Consider the following 15,037-nt stretch of genomic DNA (forward strand, 5'->3'; position numbering starts at 1 on the left):
CATGCTAAGCATATGCTCTACCCTTTAGCTTTACCCCTAACCCCAGCTGAATCAGTTTAGAGGGTGGTAATCAACATTAAGAAAAAACAGAAGATAAGTATTATTTCATGAAACTTTTCACATATATGTGTAAGTGTATTGAATCATGGAGTCAAATGGATTTCTGATAGTGGCTCAAGTTCAACAAAAGTTCTTTAGAATTTTTACTTGTAGAAGGACACAATATCTTTATTTATTTATTTATTTTTATGTGGTGCTGAGGATTGAACCAAGTGCCTCACACATGCTAGACAAGCACTCTAGCTATAACCCCAGCCCATCAATAAAATTCGAAAGCCACTTTTCCAGGCCTGTTTTCTCAGAGTGGAATGCTGACTCTTTTCTCATCTTCCAAGATTCCCCTCATGGTGAGTGAAGATTGTAGTTGTATAGTTCATAAGGCCTAACAAATTCACTTGGGATGGGTTGACAGGATCCATGCTCCCTGTTTCATTAGGAAAGCTAAACTTCTGTACACTAACCTAAGGAGCCAAAGAAAAATGATGGCACAGAAACTTCTGTAAGTATAAAGAGTCTTCTCTCTGCTAAAGAAATGGAGGGAAAAATCAATAAACACTATATCAACATTAAAGGATACTTAAAGTAGAAGAAGAGGTGTGAACTATTGATTCCTTAATATGCACTGCCTTTTCTGGAACTAGCATTTCTGAGAATGTGGGGAGGAAAGAAGTTTTAGGGGGAAAGAACAAGTTTTTAAAAATTTGGGTCAGCTATAATCTTCTGTTGGTTGTTGCTTCTTTGCTCAAATGGACTGATCACAGATGTTTTCTGTAAGGCAGGAATCCCAAAGGTCCTCCCTCATAGTGTGTAGATAGAATTCTTCCAAGAACTTGTAAGACATCATCTCTGGAAAGGGAGCTTAGCACAGGCTTGATTTCTTCCTTTAGCACTAAGCCCAGTGCCTCCCAATATCTCTTGCAGCTGGGGAAGCCAGTCTTCCACCCCAGAAGCCAGTCCTCAGGATCTTTAACCCAGTTAAGCAGTGGGAACACATACTGCTCCATTCCAGGGCCCTCTCCCTGCACTGCCATTCAATTGCTTGGCTCCCATCTCAAGAGAAATAGCAGCAGATCAGCTGCTCTCTTCCCTTATAGTCATGCTTGCCAGAAGGCCAGTTACCCCTTCTTGAGGCTCTTGCGGGCTCTGAAGGTCACCCCCCCACCCCACCCCCGCCCCGGAAAGGAGGGTGGTATCAGGGATTGAACTTAGGGGCACTTAACTACTGAGTCACATCCCCAGCCATTTTTATTTTTTTATTTTGAGACAGGGTCTTGCTAAGTTGTTTAGGGCTTCCGCTAAGTTGCTGAGGTTCATGTTGAACTTGAGATCCTCCTACTTCAACCCCTTGAGCCACTGGAATTACAGCTGTACACCACTGCACATGGCTCTGCTGGTCATTCTTAAACCGCTTTGACATAGAAAGGTTGCCTCTCACTCTCCAACCCACAAAACCCAAAACCCTTTTTTTGCTGTAAATCGTAAAAGTGACTGGCATTCACTTTACAATGTGGAGTACTTAAGTAATCCCTTCTCTTTATCTTTGGATTCAAAATACCAACTTTGGGAATAGGGAAATGTTTCATTCAAATGCTGTTAGATATTTGTTGACCACCTCTTCAACTTGTGACTTCTTGAGAATTTCCACTGAGCCTTCAAACCTAAATTGTTACTTTTATTTACTGAGGCTTTGTCAGCAAGCCAGTTGTCCTATGAATTCATAGTCACCATGTATGACACACTTGTTGCTCACTCATTTTCCTTCTTTCTTAAATGAGTTCTAAAAATGCAACATAATGAATTCACTTATTTTTTAAAGATATTTTTAGTTGTAGATGGACACAATACTTTTATTTATTTTTATGTGGTATTGAGGATCAAACCCAGTTCCTCACACATGCTAGTCAAGTGCTCTACCACTGAGCTACAACTCCAGCCCCTACTTCTTTTAATTTTTAAAATTCAAAATAATTAGTTAATGAATCATCTTTTTTCCTCACTTTCACACCTAAGTTTCATAATGGAAGTGTTACCAAAAGCTTGGTCCTTGTCCCCAATCCCAATCCAGTAACAAGGACACAGTTTTGAAAAAAAGAAAAAAAAGTTTTATTGCTTTGCTAGCAAAGGAGAAACACCAGGGACCCCTGTCCTAAAGCCTGTGATTCTGTCCATCAGCATGAACAAGGGGCTTTTAAAGAGGTGATTCAACGGTTATAGTCAAAGGTTATGTTCCTTTTGGAGTTGTAATTCACTTGTTAATTTCTGAGATCTTCTGGTACCATTCTCAAAGTCTAGATTACTTCATTCCTATAGTGGGTGTGTACTCAAGGATAGATAAATCTGCCTTAAATGGGGAGGAAAGGTAATCCCTGAAATTAGGGAAGGGAGGAGCATTGACAGAGGAAGAGAAAGAAATATGTCCATTTAAAAAATAAGTTGAAATGGCAGAGCAGCAAGGGCTATATTCAAAGCATAAAGTGGACCATTGTTACATTTCCCCACTTTTGGAATTTCTACATTCCATTCTATTGAAAAACGGACAACGACATCTCCAAGCTGCTTCCTGCTGAAAGAAGGTGAAGTTGGGGAAGTAACCCAAAGTCTTTGTTCTATATTGGGTGAGTCATGGACAAGTTGAGGGTATTCAGCATCAGGGCTGTCAGGAGGTCCACACTGGCAGATGGCAGGTGACTGGACAAAGCATTCCTACATATGAACCCTTCCTTTATAGCCTCTAGCTTTACTCACTTTTGGTAGGGCTCACACAAGAGTATATCTTAAGTTACATTAAAAAACAAAGTCCCACATTCTTTTTCCTTTTAAATGTCCATGTAAGACTGTGTTTAGGCTATACTCTCCTGCCAGTTGTTTAAAGACCAAGTTGGTCAAAACTGACTTTGTTCCTATCTACTCTTTTTAAAAAATTTACTTATTTTTTAGTTTTAGGTGGACACAATATCTTTATTTTATTTTTATGTGGTGCTGAGGATCAAACCAGTGCCTCATATGTGCTAAGCGAGAATTCTACCACTTGAGCCACAACCCCAGTCCACTAATCTACTCAGCTGAGATTCATCAGAGATTACTCTTGGAGACAGTGCGAAGCCTTTTGGCTCCTTTAGTTTTCCTCTACCAGTGGTGCCGTCTGCCAGGATAGGTCAGAGTCTTGGCTGACCATGTGGCTTCTCTTGGAAGCATCAGTGATATTTCCATCTCTAATAACCCTCCTATTTGCAGAATGTGCACTGTTTGGCTTCTGGTTCTGTAGAGTCCTCTCCATCTCCCTGGATCAGTACATCAGGTTACTCACCAGAGTTGCAGGGCCCAGAAGGGGTCCCATCATTCTCTGGGTCCTGGCTGACCTTAGAGGGCAAGGGCCAAAATGTTGACTGCTCTTTCCTTGGCTCTTTCCCAAGATTTTTGTTCTAAACATCCAGTAGTTTTACCAGTCTTAAAGTGGGAGTAATAGGTTACAACTTAAATATTTATAATTTTACAGTTACCCCTTTCATTTAATCGGGTCAATACTATAAGTCAGCATTATATCATATCTGTCCTACAGCTGATGGCTTATTATCTCAGGTTATTTTATTAGAAGCAGTATCTCTGCCAAACCCTAACAGGCAAAAATTATAAAGCTTACAAGGAAAATACAAAAATGAAATTAATAGAGCAAAAACACATTAGTTTGTGTAATAGCTATGAACCAAGTAAAATGATTTTTATAATCTAAAACCTTTACTTATTATATCACCTATTTGAGATCACAGGAATCTTTACAACAAAATTCAATCTTTTGAATACAACTCTAAATGAGCTCAAGTCTAGCTTATTTTTGAGCCATTCTAACATGGAAAAAGGTGGAAGGCAGAGCCTTATTTCAGATAAGGCGGGGCTCTTGACAAATAACACAATACAACATTACATTTGAAACATGAATCAAAGGCTAAGAGAGCTTTTAACTTTCTTTTTTGGAAAAAGTGGCAAATGCTTCTATGTCACCTCTAAACAGATCAGGCTTTCCTTACTACCTTCCAAAAACACATTTAAATTCTATTCCAGTGTGAAGAATAACACAAAATTGTATATATAACAACAAAATTGTATATATTGACAACAGGTTGCTTTATACAGCTATAAAACATCAAATTACATGAATAAACACCAAACAAATTTGTTATTTCTATACAAATATGAGACTATTGCTACAGATAATTTTATTTTGGAAAATACCAAATTGGTACAGTGCTGTTCCCTAAGCTTTACATTTAACTAAATTTAACTTTTAAAGTACGATTTAAAATCCATAGTGTACGGGTAACAATAATCACAGGTCTGTATGGGTTAGCAGTGCTAGCAAAAATCAAAGGACAGCCTTAAATCTCTTATACATTTAGGAAATAGTGATAATGATCAGAAATAGACTTAGTCAAAGCAAACAGATCTAGGACAGGTCTTCAAATGAGAGTGTAACCCTTCCATGTGATATACAATATATAAAAGAGAGCATTTATTGGTTAACGTGCCAGTAAATTTGGATAAACTTTCATTTTATAAACTTATAAAACACTCAGACAAGACTCAGAAAAATATAGTTCTCAGATGTATACATATATCTAGTTATATATATTTAGAGTGTCAACTACACTGATATAACGTAAAATAATAATTGTTTGATTAACCAGTTACAAAGTAATCATTTGAGAGTTTTTAAAGAGGTACAAACTCAGTACATTAAAGTTCAAATAACTTTGTGCTAATTATAGTCAGTTTAATCAGAATTTTTGGGGGGATTTACCTTCTGCAACTTACTTAGACATTCACAGCTTGTTTACTTCCTTAGTTCTGACCTCTCTTTCATCTCGGACTTTAGCACAAGAATATTACTTTCCGCGACAAAATGCTTTCTCATCCAGAAACATTTCTTTTACTTTCCAATTTTACATACTAAAATATTTCCATACCTATAACTTTCTTTTTTCTAGTTTTAGACCCTTTCTTAAATTCATATTCTGAAACAATCCTTATGAATGTTATCTGTGCATTTAAATTTGCACAACATGTTTCATACAAGGAGAAGGCTGGACAATCCAGCATATACAAAAACTGTTCTAATCTTTCTTTCTCCTGGGTGGCATTCAAGGGGTTGGGGCACAGGATATTTTTAAGCCTGACATATCTCCCTTATCATTATCACAATGCCATCAACTTTAAGTGAATTCCCCACTGTCAATTGTACCCAGAAGTTCCTTTGAGGCCTTTTTCTTGTACTTGGCATATTGATATTCAGTGGAGGAGTCCCTTTCCATCCTTTTCTTTCTTTTTTTTCCCCCTTTTTTATTTGGCTTTATTCACTTAACATAATGTTTCAAAATTCATTGATGCTATAGCATGCATCCATGTTATTATTATTATTTTTATTAGCTACACATGACATTACAGTGATCTTGGCAATTCATACATTTGAATCAATTGGGGTATAATTTCTCATTTTTCTGATTGTACAGATTGCAGAATCACACTGGTCATAGAGTCACCTATATACATACAGCAATCATAATGTCTATTCTATTCTGCTGCCCTTCCTATTTCCCCTTCCCCCCCTCCCCTCCCATCATTTCTCTCTATCCAATCTAATGTGACAACTTTTTTTTTCTTTTTCTCCTCACAACATCATACATGTATTCTGTACAACGATGAGGGTCTCCTTCCATCTTCCATGCAACTCCCCTTCTCCCTCCTTTTCCCTCCCACCTCTCTTCCCTATTTAGTGGTAATCTTCTCTCCATCCTTTTCTTTAAGCTTCCTTGAAGATCCCTTTGCAGAGGCTGCCTACAAAACACCTGTCAGTTTTAGTTTCTGTCTTTTTGGGGGCTGGGGGAGGGGATTCTGCCAGTCTTCCCAGGCATTTAGTTTGATGGGATACTGTTATAGCAAGAATTGCTTTGCCCCAGTGATGAATATCCCCTGGCCAAATGAGATGTCTTGTCAGATCTTAAAAAGGGAGATTATTCCTGTTCCCACGTCATGAACTGACAGTGCTGGAACCTACAGCTACATCTTTATGGCCAGTAGCCTCCTCCACACACACATCCACTAAGGGCAAAAGGGGCTGAATGTCAGGGCAGAGGCCAGGTTCTCTTTATGCATTTTTCTACAGTCCAGGAGCTTTTCTGGGATTTTTTTTTTTTTTTTTTTTTTTTTTTTTTACAGTGAGATTGTTCTGTGGCTGCCTGGGGCCAGGCTGAGAAACAGGACTGAGAGTGCCAGCACTGGGTTTAGAAGATTTAAATCTTTTTGTTTTTAAACACTTTCTTCTTGTGTGCCGCTATCCTTGCTATACTTTTGGCACCTTCAACTTAGTTCCTGACTGTTAAAACCCGTTATTATACAACTGCATAAATGTCTGGTACATACAGAATCTCTTTCATATACTTTACCCTTGATAGTCCAACCTCAACTTCGAGATTGTATAATAATCTGGAAAAAAAAATTAAAAGACCAAATTGTGTTACAGTAAACTCTCTTTCTCTTCAGCTTATACCTATAGGTGGACCATTCAGACAAGATCTCTCTGCTCAAGAGACTACTAGTAAGATCAACACAGCATGGCCTATATCTTAAAGGGCTAGTCACAGATACAAAAAATACAGACAAGAGAGGATCACCAAAACCAGGGCTAACAGAAAGGAACCTTTAAAACAGACAGACCTGCACATACAGATTTCTTCCATTTACTTTATCTTTGGCAGACCAACTCCAACTGCAAGAATGCATAATAATCCAGAAAGCTATTCAAAGGCCAGATCATTAACAGTAAAACATTATCTTAGAAAGCTTATATTTAGAGGTGGCCCTGCAACTTCCTTTACCTTTGACAGACCAACTTCAATCATAAGATTGTACAAAAAATAAACACAGACAACTATGGCTGGCAGATGGGAACCTTTAAATTGACCAGCCAAAATCTTTCCCAAGAGACTACCTATTATTAGATCAATGCAGTATTGACCACATCTTAAAAGGGGCAGAAACAGATACAAACAAAACAGAAACACAGACAACAGAGGGAATTCCCCAAAACAAGGCCAACAAACAGATTTGAGAACTTAGACCAGAAAGGAGTAAATATCCCTAGGTTCTCAAGTCTTGCTTAACCATGACTCCTACAGCAGTGGCACCACAGAAGTCCCCATAAAGAGGAACCAGATTGTAGACTGAAGGGTCTCCGCATGCACACCAGATGGCCAAGGGTGTCCTGACTTCACTGAGTTCAGTTTCCTTTTTTCTAAAAGTGGACTAGGATGGAGCAACCTGTAGCATTTAGGAGTTCCCAGAACCAAAAGGAGCTTTAGCAATTAATGAAAAAGGTAGTAAACTCCCTTTACTCACAGCAATAGCTTCTCCAGACCAAGGCAAACTCACCCTATCTCCTAACTCTCTTGCAGTTGGTGCTCAACAAGTTCGCCAACCCATTAAGTTTGTGAATCACGTTGGGCTAGGGGGTAATCACACTACTGTGATTTCCCCCACGTTCTGTGATTTCTTCCCCTCTGCGTGTTAATAGTTGTATGCGGTTTTTCTTCTGTCAGTTCATTCCATCGAACCTTCGGAAGGCGAAGGAGAGTATTCCTTTCGTCCTAAACAGTAATCACCAGGGAACTATAAACTTTAAAATGGTTTATGTTTTGAAAATTTTACCTTAAAAAAATTAGTTCTCGCATTCATTTTACAGACCCCTGCGGAGCAATTCACACTCACCACTTACAAGCACGCCCATCGCCTTAGCGGGATTCAGCCGAGGTTTGCAGCCCCTTGGGGGATGTAGGGGTCCGGCGTTACGCCACGGGGGGGCGGGGCTTGGGGCGGGGTCCGGGGCGGGGCGCAGTGGCCTCGAGGAGGCGGTCCGGCGGCGGTCCGCGCCTGTTGCCGTGAGAACCCGTGACAACAAAGGCGCAGGCGGCGGCGAGCTGAGCCGAGGAGTCCTGCGCTGGCCGCCGGAGACCCGGGTTTTCCCGAGCCGGTCAGTGTACTGTGGGCCAGGCCGGGCGGGGCGAGAAAGCGGGGCGCCACCCGGCTCTCGGCGTCTCTGCGTCCCCTCCTCCTGGCTGCTGGCCGGGAGTCGGGGCCGCCGCTGGCAGGGGGCGGTTGGTGTGCCGGAAACGACTGGAGTCCTTACTGGGACCCGGGTGAGCGGCCGGAGATAGAGCGGCGCTTCCGGAGGGTGGTTGGGTGCCTCAGAGGTGGAAAGGCCTGCGGAATGGGGCCAGAGTACGTCTTGGATTTATATGTCTCACTGCGGGATGTGAGGAGGGCCTCCTTTTTCCCGTCGTAGAGATTGAAACTTTGTTTTGTCGCAAAACTCTTTTTTTTTTTTTTCCGTCTTAAGAGATTGAAACTGAGGCATTCAAGCACTGTGGAAACCTAAAAGCATCCCTCAGTAGCAGGTGATAATGGAAAAAAGAGGGTACCCAGATTCTTTCTTTGAAACACCTCTTAAATAACACCGCCTTCTCTAATTTTAAAAAATCTTTAAATTTTTTCACCTTTTTACTTATTTATGCATTTGAGGCCTTTTATAAGATCTTTATACGATTCACTATCCATCTGCTGGGAAGTTTCTTAAAAAAATATTAAAATTAACAAACCACGATTTTTAGACAACCATTACTTTCTGAGAAACCAAGAGCATTAAGATGGCACTGGTAGTTGGAGACACCCTCATCAGTGACATGGGAGGTCAAATAAATACTGCTCTTGCTTTTGTTCACACATAAAATACCCATTGACCCTAAATATTACTAGCTTATCAGATTGCTTTCTTTTTTTACATCTATAACCAATAATACATATGTATCTGATGTCTGTAATCAGAATCTGAAGACATACTACTGGTTTAAACCTTGATTTCTTGACAGTTTACAAGCCTTATATTTATGAACCATTATTATTTTTTAATGATTAGGTGAATTTCAATTGCCTAGGTGGCCAAATTTGTTTATAGATATTCCCATCATAATAGCAAAAAAGTGAAAATATCCTAGTTACATTTGATTTTTTTATTATTATTAATTTCATTGAAAGTAGTTAGGGTTGGCTTACCATAGACCATAATTTTTGTTTTAATGTGATGGCATAAAAAAATAAAATGATATGTATGATACAGACTTCAGTTGTAGGGTGTTCACAGACATTTGAAAGAATCAACTCAGCATCCCTAAAGTCTGGAAAAATTTCCAATACCAAACGATTTTTGGAGTCCTTTAGGATCCAAGAAGGAATTTACCATACATAGGAGTATTATTTTCTGCTGCAGAATTTCTTTAGAATGATTAAAACTGGCAAGATTGCCATCTCTTTATTTTGGCTGTAAAGGATAGCTTGTTGGCTCTGTTTTGGGATTTTACAGCCCAAGGGACCTAGTATTGTCATACTCTCAATGGGATCCTAGTAGCATGATGTAAATGGTTTTTGTTGTGATCCTTTTCAAATTGTCTACTTAGAATTATAAATGCATGGTACTGCTGCAGAATTTTTAAGTAGGCTAGTGCATATTAAATATGTTGTCATTAACATCTTCATAGCAGCAGTGTGTAAAATGTTATTTTGTGTCCAGTAGCCTGCTAGTATAATGATAGTGATCAAAATACAGCTTTTGCAAAGAATCTAGCCTGATACCCAAATGATTACTTTTCATTACCTGTACTCAAACACTGTCATAGATTACTTGTTACATTTTTTAGAGTTATACAATCAAGATTGTGAAAATGGATGTACAAGTTTTTATGCAAATGGTGGCAATAGAATTGCTGAGTCTGTGTTTAACTTTTTGAGGAACTGCCAGTCTGTTTTCCAAAACAGCTGTACCATGTTACATTCCCACCAGGAGTGAATTATGTTCCAATTTCTCTACACCCTCACCAATGCTTATTATAATCTATCTCTTTGTTAATAGTCTTGCTAGTGAGTGTGGAGTTGTATTCATGATTTTAACTGCATTTTTCTGATAGGTAATGATGTTGAGCATCTTCTTATGTGCTTTTGGACATTTGTATGTCTTCTTTGATGAACTGCCTTTTCAGATCCTTTGCCCATTTTAAAATGGCTTTTTAAAGTCTTTGAGTTGTAATAGTTCTTATTCACTTATTTATTTACTTATTTTTATTTTATTTGTTCTTTTTAGTTATATATGACAGTACAGTATATTTTGACATTTGTATACAAACATAAGAGTATATCTTTTTGTAATTAGGATCTCAGTCTTGTGGTTGTACATAATGTGGAGCTTCACTGTGTAATAATTCTTTTTAGTGGGGAGGGGTACTGGGGATTGAACTCTAGGGCACTCGACCACTGAGCCACATCCCAGGCCCTATTTTGTATTTTATTTACAGACAGGTCTCACTGAGTTGCAAAGCACCTCACTTTTGCTTTGAACTCGTGATCCTCCTGCCTCAGCCTCCTGAGCTGCTGGAATTACAGGCATGTGCCACCGTGACCAGCTGTAATAATTCTTTATATAGTCTAGATGGAAGGTCTCAGATTATGACTTGCAAATGTTTTCTTCCCTTCACTGAGCCGCCAGCTGCCTCCTTTCCTTTTTTTTTTCCTTCCTTCTTCCTCCTATTACTAGGGATGGAACCCAGGAATACTCTACCACTGAGCTTTACCTCCAGCCCTTTTTAGATTGAGACACAGTCTCATTAAGTTGCTGAGGGTGACCTTGAATTTGTGATCCTCCTACCTCAGTCTCCTGAGTAGCTGGAATTACAGGTCTGTGCCTCTATGCCCAGTGTCTTTTCTCTTTCTTGATGGAGTCCTTTGAGGCACATAGTTTTTAAGTATTTTTTCATTTAAAGTTTGTATATATATTTTTTAAATTGCTTTTGCTTTTTGGTGCTATATCTGAGAAATCATTGCCAAATCCCAGGTCTTGAAGAGTTACTCCTGTGTTTACTTTTAAAAATTTTAGGGCTGGGGATATAGCTCATTCAGTAGAGTGCTTGCCTCACATGCACAAAGGCCTGGGTTCAATCTGCAGCACAAAAAGAAAAAAAAAAAAATTATAGTTGAAGCTCTTAAATAAAAACCTAAAAGTCTGTGATTCATTTTTGGTATTTTATATATATATATATATATATATATATATATATATATATATATATTCAATTTTGGTTATTTTATATGTATATATGAATGAATTCCAACTTCATTCTTATACAGAGGATATTCATTATTTGTTGAAAAAACTGTTCTTTCCCCATTGAATTATCTTAGCACCCCTATTGAAAATCAGTTTTTGTAAACAAGCCGTTTTATTTATTTATTTATTTTTAAAAATATCTTTATTTTTTTTAATTTATTTATATGTGGTGCTGAGGATCGAACCCCGTGCCTCACAAGTGCGAGGCAGGCGCTCTGCCTCTGAGCCCCAGCCACAGCCCCAGTGGGTTTATTTTTGGATTCTTAGTTCAGTTGTGTTGATCTATATGTCCTATGCCAGTACCACATTGTTTTGTTTTTTTATACCTTTATTTTATTTATTTATTTTTATGTGATGCTGAGGATTGAACCCCAGTGCCTTCACACCCAGTGCTGGCAAGTGCTCTACCACAGAGCCACAACCCCAGCCCACCACATTGTTTTGATTATTGTTGCTTGGTTTTGAAATTAAGGAAGTGTGAGTTCTACTTTATTGTACTTTTTCAAGATTGTTTTAGCTACTCTGTGTCCGATGAGTTTCTATAAATTTCAGGATTAGTTTGTCAATTTCTTCAAAGAAGTCAGCTGGCATTTTGATTAAATTGATATGGGGAATGTTGACATCTTAACACTATTAAGCCTTCCAGTCCGTAAACATAGGACTTTTGTCATTTGTTTAGATCTTCTTTTATATTCTTTTAGCAATACTTTGTAGTTTTCAGGTATATATTTTATTTATTTTTTTTTTTTAAATTTTTTATTGTTGGTAATCAGGTATATATTTTACATATCTCTTATTAAGTTTATTCCTAAGTATTTTGTTCTTTTTGATGCTAATTATGAATAAAATTGTTTTCTTAATTTTCAGGATGTTTATTGTCAAGTTTAGTTGCCAATTTATTTATTTATTTATTTATTTATTTTTTAGCAGGGATTGAGCCCAGGAACCCTTAACCACTGAGCCCTATCTCCAGTCCTTTTTATTTTTTATTTTGAGATAGGGTCTCATTAAGTTGCTCAGGACCTTGCTAAGTTTCTGAGGCTGGTTTTGAACTTGTGATCCCGCTCAGCCTCCTAAGTTTCTGAGATTATAGGCATGTGCCACCGTTCCTGGCATCAGTTCAATTTTTTTGTGTGTGATAATGGGGATTGAACCCAGGGATGCTATATTCCTTAGCTATATCCACAGCCCTTTCTAATTTTTATTTTGAGACGCAGGGTCTCACTAAATTGCCCTGGCTGGCCCTGAACTTGAGATCCTTCAGCCTCAGCCTCCTGAGTAGCTTGAAATAAAAACACTAGTTTAAAATTTTTAATTTTTAAATAAGAATTTTTAAAAATTTGTTTTACTTGTTGATGGATCTTTATATGTGGTACTGAGATTTGAACCCAGAGCCTCATACATGCTAGGCAAGCATTTTGTCACTGAGCTACAGCCCCAGCTCTTAAATAGGAATTCTTTTTTTTTTTTTTTTAAATATTTATTTCTTTTAGTTTTCGGCGGACACAACATCTTTGTTTGTATGTGGTGCTGAGGATCGAACCCGGGCCGCACGCATGCCAGGGGAGCACACTACCGCTTGAGCCACATCCCCAGCCCATTAAATAGGAATTCTTGAAACTGTTTTCATGGATTTACTTCTGATATTTCTGGAAAAGAGGAGATACTATTTTTATAGCTAGCTACAAAATCTAATACAAATGTTTGCTTTTCTCATGTGTATTTTTACATATTATTTTTCTTTTCTAACTCTGACTATTCAATATTTAGATTAATGAACAGGGAAACATTACCATTATAGAAATAAAGGCACAGTGGAATTCCATTTACCTAATGGTTAGTTTCATAATTTATCAACTTATGGCCTCTGCCTGCTTGAATATTTTGAAGCAAATTCAGGCATCATATAATTTTATCAGTAAATTAATGATGTACTTTCCAAGACACATTTACTATCTGTAACGATTTTCAACTAAAAAAGAATCTGCTTTAATTGACTTTAAATTGTGGGTAGTTTTATTAAGGTAAGCAGAATCAATAACTTGTCTTTTGTTTTGATACACAGGAGTCCAGATCTTATGTAAAATGGATGTTTCTCACACTAGATACTGAACTTTAAGTAAATAACCTATTTAGTAAAATCTAAGCTGCCATGGAAGAAATACCAGTAAAAGTTGCTGTAAGAATTAGACCTCTACTTTGCAAAGAAGTTCTTCATAATCATCAAGTTTGTGTGAGAGTTATTCCAAATACCCAGCAAATTATCATTGGGAGAGATAGAGTCTTTACTTTTGATTTTGTTTTTGGCAAAAATTCCACTCAAGATGAAGTTTATAATACTTGTATAAAGCCCCTAGTATTATCACTTATTGAGGGGTATAACGCAACGGTTTTTGCCTATGGACAAACTGGATCTGGGAAGACATACACCATTGGAGGAGGCCATGTTGGTAAGATATTCATATTCTTTGGCTTTTATTTGAGAAAATAGAAAAAAGTGAAAATATGACAATATCTGACACACAGTAGATGTTTGGCATGTTGATTGAATAATTAGAGAATATATAGTATAATCAAATGTGATCATAAGTTCATTATATTTGACAGATTAGTTTTTAAATATTGAAAGTCCATTAAATAATCGAACTTATGATGGTATTTTCTTGAGGAAAGATGTTTAAGACAATGTTTAGTGCTAAGCTTACCTTGTTATTTTGAACAAAGTTTAAAATAGAGATAAATAAGTTGATATGATCAGATTTTGCATTCTTTAATAAACCGTTTAGAAATATTAAGAGTCCTACAACTAGGAGTTAGGGGCAGGAAGAAAAAAATTTTTTTAAAACTTTTTTTTAATTATTTTTTTTAGTTGTAGATGGACATAATACCTTTATTTGTTTATGTGGGTGGTACTGGGGATCGAAACCAGAGTCTCACACATGCTAGGTAAGCACTCGACCACTGAGCCACAACCCCAGCCCAGAAAAATTTATTTTGTAGTTTCAAGTGTATTTTAGAATATAATTTCTTCTAATTGTAATAATAGTGTAGAAGAGGTAGAATCATGGGATTTCTTATAGACTTGGTGGGACCCTGGAAATCATTTCTCTTCACGAAACACGAGGAGCTCCAGCCAAGGAAATGAATTCTTTAGTTACGTGATTGGTAATGGAATGGGGATTGAAAGCCAACTCCTCTGTTGAGATTGTTTATAAGCTTTTTTTTTTTTTTTTTCCTTTTATGGTAAGAAAGTATTTAGGCTGGGCATGGTAGTGTATACCTCTAATCCCAGTGATTTGGGGTCTGAGGTGGGAGAATTCAGAGTTTAAGACTAGCCTCAGCAATTTAGCAAAGTCCTAAGCAATTTAATGAGATCATAAGCAACTTAGTGAGACCCTGTCTCAAAATTAAAAATAAAAAGGGCTGGGAATGGAGCTCAGTGGTAAAGCACCCCTGGGTTTAATCCCCAGTACTAAAAAGAAAACAAAAAAAAGTCTTTATTCAGGATTGGTGTGCTGAATGTAGAGACTACTGCAATGGGATTTTTGCAGTGAGGGAAAAAGATTGTCTTGATACCAAATACAGTATGGACTGTAAGTGGGAATTTATAGCCAAGGAACAAGGTGGGGCCAATAGAAAATTACTATGAGGTAACATCAAGAGTAAGAGAAATTCTGGCTAAAATCAACTAATAGGATTCTTGCCCAAGACAGGCCAGTGTGATTAGATATCTCCTGGGAGATAGTAGAGGATTAGGAACCATAACAGATATTGAGA

The 15,037-nt window shown here is 37.7% G+C and overlaps 1 protein-coding gene across 2 annotated transcripts in view; it reads left to right on the plus strand.

Annotated features, from left to right (window-relative positions):
• Nucleotides 1-7,999: 7,999 nt before the first annotated feature.
• The window catches only part of Kif27 (kinesin family member 27), an 82,370-nt gene continuing 75,332 nt past the window's right edge, over nucleotides 8,000-15,037 (plus strand). For both annotated transcript variants that reach the window (XM_027955618.3, XM_071600532.1), the window contains exons 1-2: nucleotides 8,000-8,080; nucleotides 13,326-13,710. In XM_027955618.3, coding sequence (XP_027811419.2) covers nucleotides 13,413-13,710 — 298 coding nt within the window. In that variant the 5' untranslated portion in view covers nucleotides 8,000-8,080; nucleotides 13,326-13,412. The remainder of the gene's footprint in view (nucleotides 8,081-13,325; nucleotides 13,711-15,037) is intronic.

The sequence above is a fragment of the Marmota flaviventris genome, chromosome 13, assembly GCF_047511675.1.
Source record: "Marmota flaviventris isolate mMarFla1 chromosome 13, mMarFla1.hap1, whole genome shotgun sequence".
NCBI classification, from domain to species: Eukaryota; Metazoa; Chordata; class Mammalia; order Rodentia; family Sciuridae; genus Marmota; species Marmota flaviventris.